Genomic DNA, 24,421 nt, shown 5'->3' with positions numbered 1-24,421 from the left:
TGGCGGGCCGGCCCGGAGAGGTGGGGTCCGCTCGCGTCCTGCGTCCTGCGTCCTGCGTCCTGCGTCCTGCCGAGCAGCCCTTATCCATGGATCTGATCCGAAGCTTCCACGCGAAGCTACGGTCTCTGGCCATCACCCTCGACAGCGAGACGGCCCGGCTGCAGCGAGCGCTGGACGGAGAGGAGAGCGGTGAGTGCGGCGTCGGGCGTCGGGGCCTTCGCGGCTCCTGCGACCCGCCCGGGCGCCCGCAGCCCGCCCCGAGTGCGGCGGCTCAGAAGGGCCTTCACAAGTACGAACGCACACACTCGGCCGAGAGTGTGTTATTTTAGCCACAGTGGCGAGGGGTGCTTCGAAAGAGATATGGAAGGGCGGTGGCACACCCATCAGAACGCTCGACGTTTGTCGTCAGCAGGGCCCCGAGGGGCTGCAGGTGTCGCCTTTTTATTATTTATTCTTCTGCCCCCTCAAGTGCGTTGTTGTGGCTGTTTTCGGTTCTGTGTCCAACCACATTTGCTCTCCGCAAATACTGAAATAGCACTGTCACTGTGTTAGGAGGAGAAACCGCATAGAATAGAAGTGTAAATTAAGTTGGCAGACTGAGCTCATAATGCGCACACTCATTTATACACGATATACTTCGAGTCACATAATGGCTATTAATAAAAACACTGTGTAATTAAACGAAGTGCAGTTATTTTGCACGGTGCTTTGCTTGTAAACTGACTTTGTCTCACCCAAATGGCCCACAGTTGCAGTAAATGCCTGTATATTTCCCAGCAACCCGTCAATACTAGTGAGTACCTTTTTTTTTTTTTTTTTTTTTTTCTTTTCTTTTTTGGAAATCCCGACACCCAGCACAGGGCTCAAACTCAAGACCTGGGGATTGAGAGTCACATGACCTTGTGATTGAGCCAGCCAGGCACCCGTCAATACTGCTTAAAAATAAAATTAATATAGCAGAATTCTTCACCACTAACCTTTGTATTAGACATTTAAGAAAAATTGTTGCGGGGCGCCTGGCTGGCCCCGTGGGTTGAGCGTCCGACTTCAGTTCAGGTCATGATCGCACGGTTCGTGGGTTCCGGCCCTGGTTCGTGGGTTCCAGCCCTGCGTCGGGCTCTGTGCAGACAGCTCAGAGCCTGGACCCTGTTTCGGATTCTGTGTGTGTGTGTGTGTGTGTGTGTGTCTCTCTCTCTGCTCTTCCCCGCTCATGCTCGCTCTCGCTCTCTCTCTCTCTCTCTCAAAAAAAGAAAAAATAAAACATAAAAAAAATTTAAAAATATTGCAAGAGTAGCTCAGGTTTTGAGATTATTTCATAAATGTCATAAATGTAATTTGCCTTAAAACATCGTGCTCTGTAGACAGACTCCTTTTACTTTTGTTATATTATGAATAGTGTTCCAGCCATTTAAAAATGTTTATTTTGACTATAAGAACAATATACGTACATGACAAAAAATTTGACAAATGAAAAGTAGAAAGAGGAAAATAAATATTTTCTGTAACTCAGCCATCCAAAGACACCACTATTAATATTTTATTATTTTTTGGTTTTTTTCTTTTTTCTTTTTTCTTTTTTTTAAATGTAAGCTCTACACCTAATGTGGGGCTTGAATTCATGACCCAGAGATCAAGAGTCTCATGCTGTACAGACTGAGCCAGCTAGGTGCCACTTTGGGTTCTTGTGCTAATTTACCTTCTTACCAGCATATTAACGTGTACACAAATTTTGCACTTTCTTCTGGTTTTATAAGAAAAAGTTGGGATGATTCTTCTATTTGTGGCCAATATGTATTACAGAAAATATGGTATGGGGGCACCTGGGTGGCTCAGTCATTTAAGCGTCCAACTTCAGCTCAGGTCATCATGTCACAGTTTGTGGGTTCGAGCCCCTGGTCCGGCTCTGTGTTGACAGCTTGCTCAGAGCCTGGAGCCTGCTTCAGATTCTGTGTCTCCCTCTCTCTCTCTGCCCCTCCCCTGCTCGTGCTCTTTGTCTCTCTCAAAAATTAATAAAAACATTTAAAAATTAAAAAATATATATACGGAAATGTGATAGAGAAAATGATCACCAAAAAATTTCAGCTTTTATGAATCATTAAATTGATTGACTTTTTAAACTTCTTTGAGATATAATTCACATAATATAAAATTCAGCATTTAAAGGATACAGTCCAGTGGTTTTTAGTGTATTCACAGAGTTGTGCAACCATTACAGTAAGTTTAGATTTTCATCATCCTCAAAAGAAACCCTGTGACTGTTAATATCCACTCCCCATAATCCCATCCCCAACTACCCTAGCCTTATGCAACTGCTAATCTGCTTTCTGCCTGTATATATTTGTATATTCTGGGTATTTCATATAAAAGGAATCATACAAAAGTAGGCTTTTGTGACTGACTTATTTTAGCCTGATGTTGCAAGGTTCATCCGTGTCAGCATGTATCAGTGATTCATTCCATTATATTTCTGAATAATATTCCATTGTATGGATACGCCACATTGTGTTTATTCATCAGTTGATGAACATTTGGGTTGTTTCCACTTTTTAGATATTATGAATATATGTGAACATTTCCGGTGAACATTATGCTTTCGGGTCTCTTTGGTATACACTTAGAATTGCTGGGCCACATGGTAAACCTATGTTTCACTTTTTGAAGAGCTGCCACATGGTTTTCTAAAGTGGATGCACCATTGTACATTTCTGCCAGCAATGAATGAAGGTCGCGGTTTCTCCACATCCTCATCATTTATTATTACCTGTCTTTTGAATATAGTCCTTCTAGTAGGTATGAAGTATCACTGTCACGTTGACTTGCATTTCCCAAAGAAAAACTGGTCAGCTTCAACAGGTGAAAGGAGATCTTCAAAGGAGGCATGGTTTAGAAAGAGAAATATAATTCTTTAAAAAACTGCTTTTACATGATGTATAGTCTATATATTGCAACCGATTAGTAAGAAAGGTGACAGTACAGTGGATGAAGGATGTCTTTGCGATAAATGGTGCCAGGTCAGTTGGACCTGGAAATAAGAATGGATCTTGATCCTTACCTCATGCCATATAAAAAAAAAAAAAAAAAAAAAAAAAAATCAATTCCAGGAGGATTGTAGCTCTGAATGCAAAAGGCAGAACAATAAAGCTTTTAGAAGAAAACGTAAGTGTTGTCATTGGCAGAGATTTTAAAAATAGGAACCAAAAAGTGCTCGTTATAAAAAAATTGCTAGGTGGAATTACATTTCCTCCTTCTCCCCTCCCTCCCTCCCTTCTTTCCTTCTTGATCTGAGTGCTAATTATTTAGGTATGTTCACTTGGAAAGTTGATCAAGCTATATACTTAGGATTTTTGTACTTTTTTGTACGGATGTGATAATTTAATAACTTTTAAAACAAAGGCTGTAATACTTTGTAATTGATACGAAACAAATGATAAATATCTACAAGGATTTTATAATTCTAAGAAACAATACTAAATTATATTTTCTATTCTTTTTCCTCCTTTTCCTTATTGTACTTTTTCCTTATTGCATTTTTTCCTTTCTCTGTTCATATTGAAGACATTGAAGATTATCCAGTGAGAATTTTATATGACCTTCTTTCTGAAGTCCAGACTCTAAAGGTATCGGTCCTGCAATATTAATTTATCATCTTTGTGTGGTAATTTTTAAATAAATAGACTTAGTCTTTTAGTCTTAAGACTAAGTCTTTTGATAGAAAAATTATAATGTACTTTTTTTCCTCATAAAAGGACGATGTCATTCTTCTTCTTGATAAAGCAAGTTTGGAAAGTCAAGAAAGCATTGGTTTCATAAAGGCAACAAAAGTACTAATGAAAAAAAATTCAATGGATATCATGAAAATAACGGAGTTTTTCCAGAAGTATGGATATAATCCACGTGCCAAGAAGAGCTCAGGTGTGAATGATTTGCATTTTATGGCGTTTGTTTTAGTATTAAAGAAGGAAGGCAGCGTGATTACGGTTACTCTGGTTCTGGCTCCGCCATTATGTGGCTTGTCATGTGTGGTCATTTATTCATCAATCTGTGTGCTGGATGCAGTGCTGACTGGTGGTGGCAAAACAAAGACAGTCCTTCCTCTCCTTTCCAAAATGCTAGATTAAAGAAGAGTACAAGAGGGGTGCCTGGGTGGCTCAGTCGGTTAAGCGACCCACTTCGGCTCAGGTCACGATCTCACGGTCGGTGGGTTCGAGCCCCGCGTCGGGCTCTGGGCTGACGGCTCAGAGCCTGGAGCCTGCCTTGGATTCCGTGTCTCCCTCTCTCTCTCTGTCCCTCCCCTGCTCATGCTCTGTGTCTCTCTGTCTCTCGATAATAAATAAACGTTAAAGAAGACTACAAGATAGATCCACGTGATTTTAGGATGGCTGGTTTCTAGTCAGCTCTGCCAAAAATAGCCGAGAGACTGGAGGTAAGGCATGCTATTTCATTTTTCTTGTTCTCAGTTTTTTCTTCCGTAGAACAAGAAATTGGGGGCAGTATAAACTGATCAAGTCCTTTTTTAGGTTTTACAGTTGTAACGAAGGGTAGGATAACATGGTGTTTTAGAAGTAGAGCCAGACCATCTGAATGCAAATCTCTAATCCCACCGTTGACTGTATTTACTGTATTATCTTTGACCACTTACCTAACCTCGTGCCTCCGAATCTCATCTATAGAGTGCAGACGTTTAATACTCCTTACCTTTGAGGTTGCAGCAGGATGGAATGACATAAAGTTTGTCTAGAATCGTACCTGGCATGTTAATCACCTGGTGTCAACTCTTGTTGGGCCCACACCTGTGAGGGACTAATTTCAGTATACTTCAGTGTCTTTGTTTCCGTTATGAGAATGATCTTTGTACACAAATCAACCATTAATTACATTCAGCAAATACATACTGGGGATCTGTGTGGAGGGTATGTTAAACAGTCTGCGTGGTGCAGTGCAAAGAATTCAGTTGACTTTACTGTGAACAAGCTCTGGATTCAAGTCCTGGCTCCAGCAGTTGCTACAGGTGTGTGACCTCGGATGATTTCTCGGAATTGCTTTTTCCTCACTTGCAAAATGGGGACGATAGTAACTCCCTGCGAGGCAGTGATATCGCGATGATTTTCTTAATCTTATCAGTGACTGCCTTGTGATAAATACAAGGATAAGTTTTTGGTAGCTCTTCTAACATTTCTCAGAATTAACAGAAAGCAGAAAGCACGATGCCAAAACAGAACGCTGTGAATGAGCAGCTCTTCCAAGGGCCCAAAGCCAGGAAACCAGAGTCTATAACCTTTTTTTTTTTTTTTTTTTTTTTTTTTTGGTATGGTGCATACTCCATATTTAACACATCCTGGTTTATCATGCATGCGAAAACAGTATCCTATCCTACTTTGTTTCCTGTTGCCAGTCAGAACAAAGAAAACCCTACCTTCAAAGAGAAAGCGTGCACCTCTTCACTTCCTCCAATCTGTTTGATCTCTTCGCTGGCTAACTAAATGTACAGCCTAAATTCATCCCTTTTCTGTTCCTTTGGACCCAAAAGATTCTGACAGGGATCTATACCAATGTTTGATAGACCCCATCTAACTCTAACTATAGACTTTCCTTTAAAAGATGAAGAGAAACAAAAAAGACCATTATCAGACTTAACAAAAATACATTCCGATTCATAACAAAAGTACAAATACTTTCTTCTTAAAAAGAATACAACAAACAAGGCATTTTGGAGAAACGTTTTCCCATCTCCTTCAGCAAGTACAGTTGTTCCAATTCATATTTCTAATTTAGCAACCAAATGATATGTATTCAAGGTTGGCTAAAACAGATCTTTGTAGTAACTCCCTCCCTCCTTATTCTTAAACAAATGGTAGCGTTTGGAATGAGAGGATGTGAGGTCAAGTTTTGGCTCTTTACATTGTATCAGCTGAGTGTTTTCCAAAATGTTGTTTGGTGCCTTTATAAAAACAAAAAAAATATCCTAAGATGTTTTGTGCTTGAAATAGTTAATATGAAAATTAATTGGGGTGAAACATTCAAATGCCTGTCCCATGGGGGGTGCTAAACACATTTTAATTTCTCTTCCTTCAGCTCACCCCCTCCATTTTCTCTTCCTTTCTTGTTACCCTAATTACTGGTTCATTTTTCTTCTCCACTTCATGCTACACATTTTACATTTGTCCCGCGCTTTCCTAATACCCATCCCACTCTCCATACCTTGCTATCTCACTGAAACCCTGTCATTTAAGTTATCTGCCCAGATCCTGGCCAAATCCACATATCTTCTTTCTGATTATCCTCTTTGACTTTCTGTTGTCTCTCACACTGAAAGCTAGTGGTTTTCCTTCTCCAGTTCCTTGGCATCATAGTGCTATCCTGGACCTTTTAACTGCAACTTGGGTTCCACACCAAATTCACTAACCATTAATGTATGCAGGAAATGGCAAAGGATTGTGGGGGAAAAGCACAGTTGTTAGTAAATTATTTAGTTTGAAATGTACAGTGTGGTGATTAACCATATGGGGTCTGGAGCCAGATATGACCTTTTCGGGGTTGAGAAACTACAGATCTTTCTAATGCTCTCCTATTATTTTCCTCAACCAGACTTTTGATACAGGCGTTCCAGACGAAGGATAAAAACTTATCTTGGTGTGACAGTCTTTCCTTTTTAACTTAGGCATCTGTAAATGAATACTCTAAACTAATGTTATACTTTGTGTTAAATCTAGATCATAGTTAATTCCACCCTGTAGTTAATGTCATCAAATGAGAAAATAGTTCCAGAATTCATTAAGAAAGATGGGTAAATCACATTAGCTGGGGGAGTAAGGATATTGGACTTTGATTTGCATTGACTTTTCATCTTTTAATACTTTAGTTTACTTTCCTTCTTTAATGTGTAGGCAAAATGGGATCTGGGTCAGAAATTTCCTACAGGGACAGTTGAAATAAAACTTTAGAGACTAAAGAGGGAATCAGGACTTTTGCTGATTGGGGACATTTCAGATGGAGCTATTTTATGTGGCTTTAGTACTTGGGATTTTGTGGTTTGATGTTTGACCAGAATACGACCTCCTTGGTTTTTCCTCACAGCGGATGAACAAGAAATCACTGACTCTGACTCAGAGTCCACGAAGCATGAAAATGTCCAAATGCCTGATGTCAAGGACAGTCTGTCCAATCCTGCTGTTCCAAGCACTGCTAGTTCTGAGAAGTCTCCACGGAGTCCCCAGCTTTCAGATTTTGGACTTGAGCGGTACATGATAGCCCAAGTTCCACCAAACCCTCCACAGGCAGTAAACGACCATGAAGAAGAGCCCAGAATTTTAACTCCATCTTCCAAGCAGTCCGTAGTTAAAGTACTAAAAACTCCAAAATGTGCCCTAAAGATGGATGATTTTGAGTGTGTAACTCCTAAATTAGAACACTTCGGTATCTCTGACTGTACTGCGTGTTTGAATGAAGATTACACGATGGGACTTAAAAATATGAAGGAGAATAAAAGGTAAGCCGCTTTAAAAAAAAAAAAAGTTTATTTATTTATTTTGAGACAGAGCAGGAGCGGAGGAGGGGCAGAGACAGCAGGAAAGACAGAATCCCAGGCAAGCTCCACATTGTCAGCACAGAGCCCACTGCAGGGCTTGAACTCATGAACCGTGAGATCGTGACCTGAGCCAAAGTCAATAGTCAGATGCTCAACTAACTGAGCCACCCAGGTCCCCTGAAAATAATCATCTTGAAAAAGAACTGTCACTATCAGGGGTCTGCAGACTACCGCCACAGGCCAAATCCAGCCTGCTCCCTGTTTTTTGTGCATAAAGTTTTATTGGAGCACAGCCTAAAAAAGTTCTTTTTGGGGGCACCTAGGTGGCTCACTTGGTGAGGTGTGCAACTCTTGATCTCAGTCCAGGTCTTGATCTCAGCGTCGTGAGTTCTGGCCCCATACTAAGGCCCCACGCTGGGCTCCGTGGCAGACGTGAAACCTACTTTAAAAAGTTCTTTTTCTAAAACATCTGAGACCAAAAACACTGAGGTTAGTTTATGAGGTTGACATACCCTTGATACACACATTGACAGAGCATGCAAGAGAAAACTATAACCAGTCCACTTGATGAATAATAAGGTAAAGTCCCAATTAAACTACTCAGATTGAATTCACAGAATATTACAAGTATAGTAGATAACTTACCAGTTAAGCTTATCTCAAGAATGCAAAGATAGTTTAATACTTGAAGCCCATAACATACATTTTAATGACTGGATTTAATAAGGGAAAAAAGGATAATCTTAATAGATGCCAATAAGGAATTTGATAAAATTTTTTTTTTAAGTTTATTTATTTTGAGAGAGAGAGAGTGCAGATGGGGGAAGGGCAAAGAGAAAAGGAGAGAGAGAATCCCAAACAGGCTCTGTGCTGTCAGAGAGCTCAATGTCACTAATTGTGAGATCATGAACCGAGATCAAGAGTCAGATGCCTAACTGACTGAGCCACCTGGGTGCCTTAAGGATTTGGTAAAATTTGATACCCGTTCCTTTAAAACATTTGGTCAAACTCCAAATAGAGTACTTCATTAACATGATAAATTACAAGTATCTAATAATAGTGAAGCTATCTGTCACCATTATTTAACATCATTCTTGATAACTCTGGCCAGTAACAAGTATTTCTAGGCCATGTTTTGTACATGGGCAACTCAAAAAATTCACATCTCAAACTTCAAGAAAGAGGCTCATAGAAGATGTATTTTATATAGTGGTAAGTTAACCATTTAAAATAATGTTTTTCCTATATTTTATTAATAACTAGTTCCTAAACGGAGTAGAAAAAAATCCATTCAAATTTGCAATAAAAAAGTGAAATACTGATGCCAGTCGTGGGTAAAAAGATCTACATGATAAAAACCATAAATATTTCTGGGTTAAGTAAAGGAAAAAGTGGGGAATATAATGTTTTTTCTTCATCCTGATAGACTGGCTAAATGTTGTTAAGATGCTTAATCATGACAAATTAATTTATAGATGTGCATGTACAACAAAGCCTCGATAGGATTTTTTTAAAGTAAATGATAAAATGACTCTAAAATTTACTTGGAAGAATAATAAGTAAAAGTAGCTTGGGGCGCCTGGGTGGCGCAGTCGGTTAAGCGTCCGACTTCAGCCAGGTCACGATCTCGCGGTCCGTGAGTTCGAGCCCCGCGTCAGGCTCTGGGCTGACAGCTCGGAGCCTGGAGCCTGTTTCAGATTCTGTGTCTCCCTCTCTCTGACCCTCCCCTGTTCATGCTCTGTCTCTCCCTGTCCCAAAAATAAATAAAAAACGTTGAAAAAAAAAATTAAAATTAAAAAAAAGTAGCTAAAAAGGGGGTGCCTGGCTGGTTCAGTCGGAAGAGCATGCAACCCTTGACCTTGAGGTCTTGAGTTCGAGCCCTGTGTTAGGTGTGAAGATTACTTAAAAACATAAAATCTTAAAAAAAAAGAGTAGTGAAATAGTAACAAAAAATAATAGTAATGAAGGAATATGACCGAATAGTAAAATATATAATATACAGATACATATAAATATATATATTACAGAAGTAAAAATTATTCAGTAAATTATGCCAGGACAATTGGTTAGTTGAACCATCTTATAGTTACTTGATGATACTCCTCTTCATATTGCAGACATCTGAGTAAATGGCTAGAACATCCTTAGATGACAGGGATCAGTCTTTTTTAGTCTAAAAAAATGACAAGTTCTTAATTTATGTCTGTAAACTGGTTGCAAAATTCCACTTTATGGTTTTGAAACCATGAACTATGTAGCTCCTGTATTTGAACTGATGAGTTAAACGTACAGCTTTCCCTTAAGTCAGGGGTTCTTAGCCTGCTTCGCAGTCAAGGCTGTCAATACCAAATGGTTCATAACCTTTTTTGAGCCATGTGTGTACATTAATTAAAAAAACAAACACACACAGTTCAATGGGACTCGTGTCACACAGAATGGAACTGGATGTTTGCCTACACTGGACAGTATATAGCAAGACTGAATTTTTTCCCAGAGGTTCAATATTAACTTTTTTTTTTTTTTTTTTTTTTTTTTACACCTTATAATTTCCCTATGAATCACGCCAGTGAGGAGGCCGTAGAATCAGAACCGGTGACCAGTAATCATTTCTTTGCTACTCCTGGCCTCATAATCCAGCAGTTGAAAAAAAATGGTGAGTATAAGAATCACATTACTTCTCAGCTATCCTTTTTCTAGATTATCTTTGTACAAAAATGGTTCTCTCATCTTAGACACCCCCATCGTCCTTCTGCGTCTTGTCAGTTCATGCTATTGAGTTATGTAAACTTCTGTCCCATTGGGTGCGGCATGATTTCATACTAGAGAAAGAGAATTTTCCGGTATGCTTTTCATAGTTTTCCTGATTATAGCCAATATTTATCTGGGGCACCTGGGTGGCTCTGTCGGATGAGCGTCTGACTTCAGCTCAGGTGATGATCTCACAGTTCGTGAGTTCAAGCCCCACGACGGGCTCTGTGCTGACAGCTCAGAGCCTGGAGCCTGCTTCGGATTCTGTGTCTCCCTCTCTCTCTCTCCCCTCCCTTGCTCATGTGTGCTTGCTGTCTCTGTCTCCCTCTCAAAAATAAATAAACATTAAAAAAAAATATTTGCCAGCCTGTTTGTTTCTAACATTTTAACTTAAAACATAAATATATATTCATTCACCAAACTTCTGATACAGAATCAACAGTACCTTTTTTTAAAATTTAGCTTCAGCCCATTGATCAGATTCTACATTATTTTTCTTACATAAACTACACTTAGAATACAGTAGCTACCATTTCAAATTGTTTTTTTAAAATACTACAAGAACTTAAAGAAAAATTTCATACAGTGTTTTCATATTTGTCCCACCAACTACAAAAACATCAGTTTTCACAAAAATATAAAAGAAAACATTCTAGAGTTTTGTGATTTCTTGATTAATTATAATTGTCTAATCTCTGTCAAATTTATTGTCACATTTAAAAAAAAAATTTTTATGTTTATTTATTTTTGAGAGAGAGTGCAAGCGGGAGAGGGGCAGAGAGAGAGGGAGACACAGAATCCGAAGCAGGCTCCAGGCTCTGAGCCGTCAGCACAGAGCCCGACGTGGGGCTCGAACCCACGAGACGTGAGATCATGACCTGAGCCGAAGTCGGACGCTCAGCCGACTGAGCCACCCAGGCGCCCCTATTGCCATATTTTTAAAAGTAACTTGTCTTTATCAAGTCTTCCAAACTTAGGAACGTCTTTTCAGAAAAATTCTTTTTGTACTAATTTCACTGACATATAATATTAAATTATGTTATTAAATTAACAAGTATTTCTGGCATCAACAGGTGTGAAGAAATACAAATGACTCGTAGTAAACTTAGAGCTCAGCTTGTGGGAAAGAGCCTGTCTGTACCAAAGAGGGAGAGAGTGGACCACCGTCTCGTAGACACCAAGAGTCAGTTCCCAGTGGAGCATAAACTTTTTAGAAAATGATGAGCGGGGGCACCTGGGTGGCTCAGTCGGTTAAGCATCTGACTCTTGATTTCAGTTCAGGTCATGATCTCGTGGTTCATGGGTTCAAGCCCCTCGTGGGGCTCTGCGCTGACAGTGAGGAGCCTGCTTCCGGTTCTGTGGCTCCCTCTCTCCCCCCCCCCCCCCCCATCTCACATGTTCTCCCTCTGTCAAAATAAATGAACTTTAAGCAAAAAAAAAAAAAGGAAAGGAAATGATCTAGGAGAATATTTGTGTATTACTTCTGAAGTGGGATGGATTTTTTTTAAACATCTTTTTTAAAGTTTATTTATTTTTAGAGAAAGAGCACGAGCGGGGAAGGGGCAGAGACAGGGAGAGAGTCCCAAGCAGGCTGTGCGCGGTCTGTGCAGAGCCCAATGTGGGCTGGCTCACAGGATGTGAGATCGTGACTTGAGCTGAAATCAAGAGTCTGAACCGACTGAGCCACCCAGGTGTCCCCGGGAGGGAGTTTTTAAAGAACAGCTTACTGGCGAAAAAACTTCCGTATACCACAGGCAGTGTATTTGACGGAGGGAATGGCAAGCTTAGGTTTATCCATTAGAACTTTGGTTCAGTGACGGCTTGTTAAGAGAGATTGTATCGTATTTTAGTTTGAGTCTATTCTTATGCCACAAAAGTACCTTTAGTATGATTCTTAGAGTCTATACCTAGTGAAAATTCGTCATTTGTTTACCATTTTCTTTATTTACTGTTGCTTCTTACATCCCACTCATTCCTTCTGGGTCTAGTTTTCTTCTTGTGAAAGCACAGCTTCCAGCAGTTCTCTGGGATACTTCTCGTCTGGGAGAAGTGGTCTCTGGTTTTGTGTCTGAAGATCTCTTTTTTCTTTCTCTGTCATTCATTTTGGAACGGTGATTTAACTGGAAATAGACGATAGATAGCTGACTTTCTTCAAAATTTTATACAGAAATTATTTCATTGTGATCTGGTGCCCATTCCTGATGAGCAGAGTCCTGTGGGCCTGATGTGCTTTCCTGTGTAGATCTGTGGTCTTTTCTTCCCGGTCGTAAGATTTTTGTCATTATCTTTGATATTCTACATTTCTCTGTAATTTTAAAATAAGCTTATTTGTTTTTATTTACTGCGTTTAGAATTTGGTATGATTGTCAAACTAAGAACTCAGGTCATCAATTTTGGAAAATACTCTGAGATTCTCTCTTTAATAAGATTACCTCTTCCCTAATTCTTCAATTTTTTTCTCCTGGAATCTCTGTAACAGATTTTAGAATGTTCTCCTTCAGTCTCCTTGGTTTGTTAACTTCCCTTTGATATCTTCCTTTTCTCTACGCTACCATGTGCTTTAGTTGGAACTTTCTTCCACTTTGCTATTTTTCTTTTATACTGAGTCTAAGTTATTATTTTAATCTATTGAATTTTTATTCCAGGGACTACATTTTCTGTCTTACATGTTTTTCCCTTCAGATGTGACTGTTCTTTTTTTCCCCTTCCGTAATCCTGTTCCCTTGCCTTATGATTTCTGTGCCTTCCTTTATCTCTGAACATTTTAGACACATGTATTTGGAAAACTGTTTAAGGTGTTAATACTTTCGTTTATTGCTCTGATTCTCTTTCTTGGAGGTGTGTTTCCTTACAGGCTTTTCGTCTTTTTTTTTTTTTTTTTTTTTTTTTTTTCATCTACCTCCAAGTTAGTTAGCATATAGTGCAACAGCGATCTCGGGAGTAGATTCCTTATTCGGGGTCTTTCCTGGTTCCATAGAAATTTTAGGATCGTTTGTTCTAGCTCTGTGAAGACTGCTGGTGTTATTTTGATAGGGATTGCCAGGCTCTTAGTTTTTAACTCCTCTCAGATGAAGTTGTTTTCAGTGTCATGGGTTGTCACGGAGTCCTGTGGAACCATTTCACGCTTGCCCCAGCCAAGGCCCCACGGGCTTACCGATCGCACACGTCTTTGTGTTAACTGCTTGACTCAGGTCGCCTGCACTGGACACGCAGAGTGAGCTCAGAACCCACGACTCTACACCGTTTGCAGCTGCTACTCTGGTTTTCCGTTTCTTGCAAAGACTCGACTTTTAGCCTTACTTGCTTTCATCCCGTTCCCCTGGAGTCGGTGCCACTGGGCAAGCATCTTCCAGTTCCTGCTTCGCAGACCTCACTGGTCTTCCAGGCGCTCGGCTTGATGCACTGTCTCCGTTCCACTGCCCCTTCAGAGGCCGTCTTAGAGTCCCACGTGTCTGTCTCCGGGCAGATTTCAGATTAAGTAGATGTTAGCATCGTACCACATTTGCTTCAGATCTTTCTTTTACTGTTACACGTAAAGCTAAATCCCTACTCCGTTATTCTCCTTCCCTTCCTCCCCTAAAGTGATGATTATTCTAAAGTATAGTTGTGCTGTTTGAAAATTTTATTTAAGTTACAACATCCAATTTTTATTTTGTCACTGGTTTTTTTTTTCGTTCACTCCATGTAAATCCAGTTCATCTTAATTTTTAAGCGCTACATGAATAAGCCAAATGTCATTTATTCATTTGCTTATTAAGGGGTAGTTGTTTTTTACTTCTTTACTCTTACAGGCAATGCTCTGATGACTTTGTTCCTTGCGTACATGTGTTACATCTAGGAGTGGCATTTCTAGATCAAAGGTGATGCATATCTTCCGTATTCTGGAAAATGCTTAATTGCCACCCAAGAGTGGCTGTTATGATTCCCACCAGCAGTGTTTCTGTTCCTTTTTCTCCATCTTTCCCAGCACTTGATTTTTAGACATAATAAAATTTTCCTAGTCTGATCATTATTCTAACATGTTTACTTTTTCTCTTTGATTTTTTTTTTTAAGACTGCTTTCATCATACTATGTGTGAGAGTCATTAAATGTCTGTATACACATGGTTCTGTTTCTGAGGTCTCTTTCTTGTTCTGATAGTTATGGCTTTAGAGTAAATCCTAGTGTCTTAGAAGGTAGGTGACCAGGGGCGCCTGGGTGGCTCAGTCGGTTAAGCGGCCGACTTCAGCTCAGGTCATGATCTCGCGGTCCATGAGTTCAAGTCCCGCGTCAGGCTCTGTGCTGACAGCTCAGAGCCTGGAGCCTGTTTCCGATTCTGTGTCTCCCTCTCTCTGACCCTCCCCCGTTCATGCTCTGTCTCTCTCTGTCTCAAAAATAAATAAACGTTAAAAAAAAATTTTCTTAAAAAAAAAAAAAAAAAAAAGGTAGGTGACCTCCTTGTCCTCTTCCCTCCCTCTTTTCTTCTTTATAAATTTGATCTTCTCCAGAAAGTTCATACAGATGTTAATAGAGTTACCTGTAGGCGTCTTGTCTTCTTTGTTGCTGTTATAAAAAATGTCTTCTCTCATAAACTGAGGGTCGATGGGTGGGTGGGAGGGAGGGGAAAGTGGGTGATGGGCATTGAGGAGGGCACCTGTTGGGATGAGCACTGGGTGTTGTATGGAAACCAATTTGACGATAAATTTCATATTAAAAAAAAGATCTTCTATCAAATTATATTTTTATTTTTTTTTTTTTTTTTTTTTTTTTTTTTTTTTTTTTATTTTATTTTTGGGACAGAGAGAGACAGAGCATGAACGGGGGAGGGGCAGAGAGAGAGGGAGACACAGAATCAGAAACAGGCTCCAGGCTCCAAGCCATCAGCCCAGAGCCTGACGCGGGGCTCGAACTCACGGACCGCGAGATCGTGACCTGGCTGAAGTCGGACGCTTAACCGACTGCGCCACCCAGGCGCCCCTCAAATTATATTTTTAATTGCTTGTTGCTCTTTTGCTAGAACTACTGATTTTTGTTTTTGTATATTGCCCTTACACCTTGCAGCCTTGCTGAACTTTTATTAGTGCCGATGATAAGCGAATATGAAGTTTTGTTTCTTCCTGTCTAGTCAAGCACACACTGTAGCTAATTTCTTGAGTTCTTAAACATAAAGTACACAAATTATATTGACTGTAACGTGAAAGTTGAAATCTTGGGATGCCTGGGTGGCCCAGTCGGTTAAGCATCTGACTTCGGCTCAAGTCATAATCTTTCGGTTCGTGGGTTTGAGCCCCATGTCAGGCTCTGTGCTGACAGCTCAGAGCCTGGAACCTGCTTCGGATTCTGTGTCTCCCTCTCTGTCTGCCCATCCCCTGCTCGCACTCTGTCTCTCAAAAATAAACATACATTAAAAAAAATTTTTTTTAAATAGTTGAGAGAGCCCTGACGTGGGGCTCGAACTCACAAGTTGTGAGATCATGACCTGAACCGAAGTCAGCCGCCCAACCGACTGAGCCACCCAGGTGCCCCTCAACTTTATCTCCAAATGTATATTTTCATGCCATTGTTTGTGTCTCTTAGATGGCGACTATACAGATTCCCCCTTGGCACCCACGTTCTGTACTCCTGGTTTGAAAATTCCTTCTACAAAGAACAGTATAGCTTTGGTACGTTTCCATAACCTTGAAAGCTCTGATCTTTTTCCTGATGACCTATATACGCTACTATTTCTAGACGCAGTCTGTTTTAATATTGTCTGTCGACTATACTTCAGTTAAAAAGGAAAAAAAACCACTTAGACTACTGCAGCCTTTAAGAGTACATTTACATATTTCTAGAGGGGAATTTAGGGGAATTTGGCAGCATATAGCAAAAGCTTTAAAATTTTCATGCCCTTCAACCGTGTCTCAGAATTTACTCTAAGGTACATTGGCACAAAGAATTATAACAAGGAGTTTATAGAGGAAGGAACAGCATTATTTATAAGAGCAAAGCATGGGAAAGATCTAGATGTCAAGTGGTAGCATAGAAGCAAACTACACTAGGGTGTGTATGGTGTTCTGTTACTAGCATATGTTTTTATTATTTTTTAAAATATTTATTTATTTTGAGAGAGAGAGAGTGGGAGAGGGCCGGGGGAAAGAGAATCCAAAGCAGGCTCCGCACTGTCAGTGCAAAGCCGGATATGGGACTCAAACTCACGAACCATGAGATCATGACCTGAGCCAAAAGAAGAGTTGGATGCTGAACCCACTGAGCCACCCAGGCACCCCTAACATATGTGTCAAAGCACAGATAAGAACATAAAAAGAATGTTTTAAAAATACTTAATGATGGAAAATGACATGCATGTGCATGTATACACACATACACACACACACACAATATATGTATTTTATTTCAAGAAAAAAATAAAAGAATGGATAGAAACACACCAAAATGTGATTGTCTCCAGGTCACAGATTCATGGGTGATTTTTATGCTTTTTCCAAATATTACTCGATGAACAAATTAATATAATCATACCTCCTCCCTTTTTTGAAGTCACTATGAACACTTAAGACAACCAACACAGTAGACCGGGCTATCCGTAAAATGTGGCTAGTACATCTGAGGAGCTGATTTTTCACTTTTAAAAACTTGATGAATTTCAATTTAAATCTAAATAGACCCGTGTGGCTTGTTGCTACTCTATTGGACGGAATAGCTAGACGGACAAAATACTAGTATCAGTTGAAGTCCCCATCAGGCTCTCCCCTGCTAGTACTTGCCACTTGCAGTGAATTCGCCCCTTGTGTTCCTGTTCTTGTGGAAGGCCCCCTGCTGGTGTGACTATTAACTCTGACCCTAGAGAGAGGAGGTGATTTACTGGGTTGGTCAGGTTAGCACGAATTGCATGCTAAGTTTAGCTCACACGGGCTTTCTTTGTGTCAAGAGTGAGGGCGTGTGGTCACACTTTTGCTCATCCATGGTGTTACTCCTACCTGGGACAGCTTAGTGTTGCCTGAAACTGGGTGGGTGAGTCCCTCTAACCTTGTTCAGTCAGGCCCGTTTAGTTTTCATAATAAGCTGTAGCTCAGCCTTTATTAGTAAGAAGAGAGTATTTTGTCCTCCATGTGCCATTTCTTTGTTTCCTCCATTTTCTTTAGTAATCGGTCGAGGAAGAGCGGGTCATTTTTGTGCGACAGAACTAAAATTGACTAATTTTTATTTACTGTATTTTATGCCATCGTAATTTAATGATTTATTCTGTTCAATAGGGATCCACAAATTACCCATTATCGGAAACAAATAGTTCATCAAACGATTTGGAAATGAAAGACTGTACATCGTTAGTTTTAAATTCGGAGAAGTGTTTTGAGAGTTTTGCGGATCCCTCTTCTCCCGTAATTTCTTCTTACGAGAATCTGCTGAGAACACCTACACCTCCAGAAGTCACTACCATTCCAGAAGATATTCTTCAGGTTATTTTCCCAGGCTGTTTCTTTTTCTGATACATTCTTTTCAAAATTAGACATTTATATTAACGACCTGAAACTATAAAAACCGTCTGATTTCTCATCGGGCTAATGTGCTGGTTTGTGTACTGAGAAAATCCGAATTCTGGGCTCTCAGTCCCTTCTGAGAGTACCTGGATAAGGCTCTTCAGACTGAGCATGAGCTCAGGATTTCATCATACTTTTATTTCCTCATGGTGCATTTTCTCTTTACCTTCAACTTCATGTTCTGAAATGTCTTCTTATAATATTTTATAATAATTGTTCAGCTGCCATTGCCACGTTGACCATTTTTTCCATTGGAGGTATGGCTGGCAAAATCGGAAAGGCCACGTACCCCCCCATTCTCCAGGGTAGGGTATCATGGATAACATTTCAGTGTTTCTTGAACCTGAGACATCTTGGACATCAGTTTGAGAAACACTGACTTACATGTTAGAATACCTGATTCTTTTAATGTTTATGTATTTATAAGAGAGCATACAAGTGCACAGGCGTGAGCGGGGGAGGGGCAGAGAGAGCGAGGGAAGGAAAGAATCCCAAGCAGGCTCCGCGCCGTCAGCACAGAGCTCGACTCGGGGCTCTGTCCTACGAACTGTGACATCATGACCTGAACCGAAATCAAGAGTCGGACGCTTCACCGATTGAGCCACCCAGGCACCCCAAGAATGTCTGATTGTTTTATACACCACTTACCTCTAGTCTACTACTGATCTGTAAGGACTGCCAACTCTACCCCGTCACCACCAGTCATCCCCACCCTAATAGAAGTTAGAGTGGCAGCTGTCGCTTAGGCAAGTGGAGTCGTTCAGAACCGTTCTCGCAAACTACCTAGCTTGTGGAGAGCCGTGGCTACTTGGAATAATACCTAAATGCCAGGAGAGCGGACTCATCCTGTGATATCAAGAAAGTATTTGCTACCCTTTGTTTTCAGTCTTCTCTGTTTTCCTGGACATTAGAAAATCGGGTGAGCGTCTTCTATCTTTATAGGAGTTTATCTAGAGTGTCTACTTTGCTGTGGTCGATCCTCCTTTTTATTTCTACGTGAAAGGAGGGGATCCTTGTATTTCATGTATCACCTCTTTGTGAAAAAGAAATCATAGCTGATATTTCAGAGTCTCCTTTTCATAATCTGTAATAGCTGATCATCTTTCTTTTGAGCACATATTTTGCCTCTTTCCTAGATATATTTTCCCTGACAGTGTTGTAAAGGCTTAATTTGCTCTTGGGGATATGTTGCTGCTTATTGTACTTCCACTAATCTTAGAGTACATTTTAGAAGGCTTCAGAAGTCAGGCCTCTACATCGAAGTTCAATTTCAAACTCCATCCTTTCTTTGCTGTTGAATGTCTGTGCTGCTGAAAAATTACTGTTTCAAATAACCCATATTTTTACATTTTTCTTGGCTTTTTTTTTTTAAAGATTTTTTGGGGGGGTAAGTTTATTTATTTTTGAGAAAGAGAAAGTGGGGGAGGGGCAGAAAGAGAGGGAGAGAGAGAATCCTAAGCAGACTCCACACTGTCAGCACGGAGCCCGACGTGGGGCTCGAACTCACAAACCGTGAGATCATGACCCGAGCCGAAACCAAGAGTCGGACACTTAACCGACTGAGCCGAGCCCCTTTTCTTGGCTTTTCTTGAGTATTTTATAACACCTTCCAAGTTTGTTGTGTAGTTCTTGGGACTTGATAAAAAGGAATTTGTTTTGTTTCAGATTTTATCAAAATACAACTCGAACCTAGCTACTCCAGTGGCAGTGAGAGCCGTGCCACCCGGCAAAGCGTTCCTCGCCAAATACGGAGCACCGAGCGTCCGAGGTGCTGGCAACAAAGAAAACTGGTGAAGGTAGGCGCCATTCCAGAGAAATCACCTGTGTTATTGGAGGAAGACACTTACAAATGAGCATTCAGATGGTAGTAAAAACGTTTTGACATTTGCCAGCTTAACAGGTTAACAGCCCAACTCTGGCTCTCGGGATACTGAGCTTGCTGTCCCTGCAGTTCAGATCCCCACACTAGCAAGTAGGATGATGTCACTGGGCATCTATATTACACGATTTTCTAAGTGCAAAAATATATAGTCACAGTGTTCTGTCATTTGTGGTGTTGATGTCTATTATAGCTCATGGATTTTTCTTAAACTTTGTATCTTTTCGCAGAAAACTTTGCAAGTTTTGTAGACACAGAACAGAAGGCGGTGGAAGCGGAGCGGGATGGACTCGTCGTGTCACCCCACATCTTCCCCCTTTTTCCAAACCAGCCCAGAGTAAAGATGAACACGGACACAGATGTGCTTTTTGTTAAGATTTGACTCCATTTAACCTCGATCTTCCTCAGCTATTCCATTGTTAAAGTTGTCGTTACGACTGCACTGACTTCACGTTCACCTGCCTGATCTAACAAAATGGTCGAGAGATACTAGGACGCAGGGTACAAAGTTTAAAGTTCTTAAATGTTTGTGACTTCCGACAAGGCCATCCTGATCTTCTCGTGGCGGGGTGGTGGTGCCGTCGCCAGAGCTGGGCTCCTCCCTTGATTCTGGCTCTGTCCTTGTCCTGTCTCCTCTCACGACTGTCCCTGAGCTTTTCACAGCTTTTAGCTCAGCAGCGCTCTCTTAAGACTGTCGTCTACAGATGACAGCTTAAGTTAATTTAGGAAGAGGGAGAAGGCCACAGGCCTGGGTGACTATACCGCGGACGGCCTCGGGTGGACCACGGGAGCCGGGGGCTCGCCCATCAGGACGCGTGCCTTTTGTTTTCACTCACAGCTTCTTCGTACGCGTCAGTTCTGTCCTCTCCAGTCCACTCCATCCACCACGTGGCTGCCGACCCTCTCAGCGTTCCCTCTCTCCAGCTTGGCCACCTAGCACACCCCGACCCTCTATGTGGAAGGTTTTGAGGACTCTTCCTGGGCCAGGTGCCCTTCTGTGGACTGTCACCTGGGACCCCGGGAGGCAGGGACCCTTGTCTCTTGAGCCCTCTGATAGCTTCAGGCGTCCCTGTCCAAGCCCAGGAAGTAGTTCTAAGTTCATGCAAGTAATGTTGGCGAACTCCAGATTACAACCAGGGGGAAAAGAAGGACCTGTCCTCTGTGGACACCAGTTAAAATTGAGAAGCAGCAGTTTGCAAGTATCTTGACAAGGTGCTTCGGTTTCCCAAACCTACTAACCTTCAAAGGCTTATTAGGTTTGGGAAATTTGACGCAGGAAAGATGACCCGACCCTCTTTGATGCCTGTGCCTCGGAAGTCCAATGGAAGACCCGTCCCACTGTGCTCTTTTCATCCTGTTAGAAGATCATCGCTAAAGCAACACTTGATTCTTTGTTCTAGGAATTACTATGTGGTTATAACTTAATTTTGTTAAATGTAGTGTAACATAATTATCTGCAAGTTTTTCAGTTTTATTTTTCAAGGGAAAGCTCTGGTCAGTTTTGTATATGACTCCCAAATTGCTGTCAAGCTCTTGTTGGCGGTTTTCTGGAGCTGCACGCACATAGATCCAAGAGCAGATGAGACGGCCGAAGGAGGGAGGGGTGGACTCGAAGCATATTCGGGACTCAGGCCTGGGGTTCCCCGAACTTTGGAAGACGGAAAGAGGCGGAGCGATGGAGCAAAGGAGGTCGAGAAGAGGCCAGTGAAGGCAGAAAATATTTCAGTGATCAACTCTATCAATGTTGCTGAGGATCCGAGTGGAAAGACAGAAGCGACCACTGGGCTTGGCGAAACAGGTCGTTGACGGCGCTAGTTTTTTGTTTTTTACGTTTGTTTTTGAGAGAGCGTGAGCGGGGGAGGGGCAGAGAGGGAGGCACAGAATCCGAGGCAGGCTCCAGGCCCCCAGCTGTCAGCACCGAGCCGGACACAGTTCAGACCCCTGAACCGTGACATCATGACCTGAGCCGAAGTTGGCTGCTCAACCCACTGAGCCACCCAGGCACCTCCGACTGTACTAGTATTGGCGGGGCCCCAGGGAAGGAAGTTGGCAGTGGACTGGAGAGAGGGTGGGGTGAGAAGCGTCAGGTGTCTTAAGATGCGAAATAAAGACCGTAGGAAGCGTTTCCGGTCGCCTGCTTTTTCGCGGCGGCCCCTCCACTTCCATTTGCCCGAAACTTCTCCCCCCGACCCTTTCCACTTGTCGCCCATGGCCCAGGTGCCCGTTACTTCGCGCTGCGATGCTTCCAGCTTATTCAGCTCCGAGGGTTAGGATCGGCAAGCCTGTCTCCTGGCTTGAAACCCTTCAGTCCCCCCCCCCTCCCCCCCCCCCCCCCCCCCCCCCCCGTGCTTTCGGAATGAAACCCAAGATCGCGGAGGCGGCCTCCGCGGCCCTACTCGATCCGACCTTGGGCCACTTCTGCCTCTTCTCTCGCAGCTCGTGCTCTCGCCGCACGGGCGACTCTGCTTTTCCGCCCCCTCCTGCCGCGGGGCTCACGCACGCTGCTCTCGAGGGCACTTTCCCCGGCCGCCCCGCTGAGTTGGCGAAAGCGCTCCCGTGGCCGGAGGGTGCGCGTCGGCCCGCCCGCCACCGGCCTTTCAGGGGAAACGGCCCGCCGGGCGTCCCCGAAGAACGCACAGCCGAGCTCCGGGCGCGACGGAGCGGCGTCGCGGCCCCGGGCCCCAGCGGCCGGCGCCGGGCCTGCGACCCTCACCTGAATCACCGCAGTAGCATCAGACATGTCCTCTGTATCTGCCCCAGCCACCAGGCGCTTCGGCGCCTACCTCCTCACAGCCGCGCCTTTGCCCTTGCCAGACCCCACGTGGGGAACAGAAATCCGGCCCAGCTGCCCGTAGGAGCTGGACAAGCTCCAGTGCCATTTTCAGCAGTGATTACCTTCGTCGTGACGCCTTCCGACCCACCTGTTACCAGTTACACTTCCGTGACTAGACCGGAAGCCTTTTTAAAAATTTTTTTATTTTTATTTTTGAAGGAGAGAGAGAGACACACACAGAGTGTGAACGGGGGAGGGGCAGACAGAGAGGGAGACAGAATCGGAATTGGACTCCAGGCTCCGAGCGGTCAGCACGGAGCCCGACGCGGGGCTCGACCTCACAAACCGAGCTGTGAGACCATGACCGGGGCCGAAGCCAGATGCTCAACCGACTCGGCTGCCAGGCACCCCTAGACTGGAAGACTGTCTAAGGGTCCGTATGTGGCTCAGGTTTATTGGTGTACTGCCCGGCCCACGGCACCTGCTACCCGACGGGCACTCGTCACATGTATTTTGTCCCGGCAAAGTACTGAGAAGCACGAGGGGAGCTGAAGTAACCAGGAACAGTACAGATTCCAACAATTCCCAACAGGGACTCTACAGTTTACAGGTGTGAAAAATGCCTCGGGAGGTTCACCTCATTCACAACTGAAATTGCTTTAATTTCATCAACTCCCATCTGAACTTTTCTTAGGAGCTGCTAGCCTGGACAGGAAATTCTGACAACCGAAGGCACGAAACAAGGGGCCACAGATGCCTTTTTTCTTCTTCCTTAGTAAATAGCACTTTAACTGAATATTCACCATGACGCACACCCAGCAGCATTTCATTGGCTCCTCCCCACAAACTCAAGGTTGGTTTTGTAACGATAACACCTTTCTATAATAAATTCTGCATAACATTCCCAGGACCACGATTTCTGTTTAACACAATGATTTTCTTAGCATTTAGTACTAAAATTGCTTTTGAGGCTTGAGCTTATTCCCCTCCCAGGGGTTACGGGGGGGAAGAAAATCCCTGAGAAACAGACTTCCTTCAGGTTTGGTTCCACTGCGGGCTCCAAGAAACTACAGCTATCGGCAAAACCACCCACAGTCAAGCAGCAAAACACCAATCGGAACACACGGACCCCGTCCGGCTGCTCTGAAACGCTCGGCTGGGAGCTCTGGTTTCACTCACGACGGGTGGCTTGGTTTGTACAAACACTGAAACTGGTCTACATACTCCAGACGACTGGCCCCTGGGAGAAACCAGCTGTGGCGGGGAGATTCCCTGCAGGAAGCAGCCCTGCAACGCGAGTGGGAGCCAGGCTGCAGAGGCGAGAATGAAAGAAATCGCCAAAGGACCCTACTTGGGGGAACGTACGTTTCAGCTTTTGCTGGGAACCTGGGTGCGCGTGCCCCACGGCGGTGCCCGCTTGAAGCAGGCCCCCACCTGATCGCTAGATGGAACCACGGTCTCCGTAGCTTGGCCGTCAAGGTCCAGTGAGGAAACGCAGTCAAGTTCCTCGTGCCGGGCACAGCCCAGCACTGATTGTAATTCTGAGAAGCTGTTTCTGGGTGCTGCCTCCTCGGTTTCCCCAAAACCAAGTCTGGAACTCGTGTCTGATTGAATAGAAAGAGGCAGGCTAAGTTCAGCTCTTTATTTAAGAATAACAGCGTTTAAATTTTAGAATTTCCAACCTAGGCTAACAGTTTAATGGCTCTCTCTCCCCCTCACAGGCCTGCGCGTGCTCACACACACGTGCACACCGCTGTCTCAAACGTCACCTGAGCCAGGGATCACTATGGATAGGACGGTCCCGGTCGGGTTTTGTAAAACCTAAATAGAATGTAATGGCGAGACTCCCTATTGAACATCTGGTAAATAACTCAAAATGCCAAGTTCACATACACCGTGAGGAAACTGGCAAGTCATTACAGGCAACACGTGAACTACAACACATACTCCAAAGGGAAAATTTCAACTCCAAAAT

General features: G+C 42.9%; 1 protein-coding gene across 1 annotated transcript; it reads left to right on the top strand.

Annotated features, from left to right (window-relative positions):
• The first annotated feature begins 17 nt into the window (after nt 1-17).
• On the top strand, nt 18-21,555 carry SKA3 (spindle and kinetochore associated complex subunit 3). Its single transcript, XM_042928233.1, has 9 exons — nt 18-189; nt 3,556-3,617; nt 3,747-3,912; nt 7,075-7,486; nt 10,093-10,178; nt 15,831-15,916; nt 17,510-17,713; nt 19,460-19,590; nt 19,904-21,555. Exons 1-8 carry the CDS (start codon nt 87-89, stop codon nt 19,586-19,588), a joined length of 1,248 nt encoding a protein of 415 aa, XP_042784167.1. The 5' UTR covers nt 18-86; the 3' UTR covers nt 19,589-19,590; nt 19,904-21,555.
• Nucleotides 21,556-24,421: the final 2,866 nt, after the last annotated feature.

The sequence above is a fragment of the Panthera leo genome, chromosome A1, assembly GCF_018350215.1.
Source record: "Panthera leo isolate Ple1 chromosome A1, P.leo_Ple1_pat1.1, whole genome shotgun sequence".
Lineage (NCBI taxonomy): Eukaryota > Metazoa > Chordata > Mammalia > Carnivora > Felidae > Panthera > Panthera leo.
The sequence above is the reverse complement of the archived record's forward strand: the minus strand, read 5'-3'. Positions and strand labels throughout refer to the sequence as shown.

Excerpts from the sequence above, each read along its gene's own strand:
- SKA3 (XM_042928233.1), top strand. The coding sequence starts at position 87 with ATGGATCTGATCCGAAGCTTCCACGCGAAGCTACGGTCTCTGGCCATC. Across the intron at positions 7,487-10,092 it reads AATATGAAGGAGAATAAAAG|TGAGGAGGCCGTAGAATCAG; the intron begins GTAAGCCGCTTT and ends GAATCACGCCAG. Across the intron at positions 17,714-19,459 it reads TTCCAGAAGATATTCTTCAG|ATTTTATCAAAATACAACTC; the intron begins GTTATTTTCCCA and ends GTTTTGTTTCAG.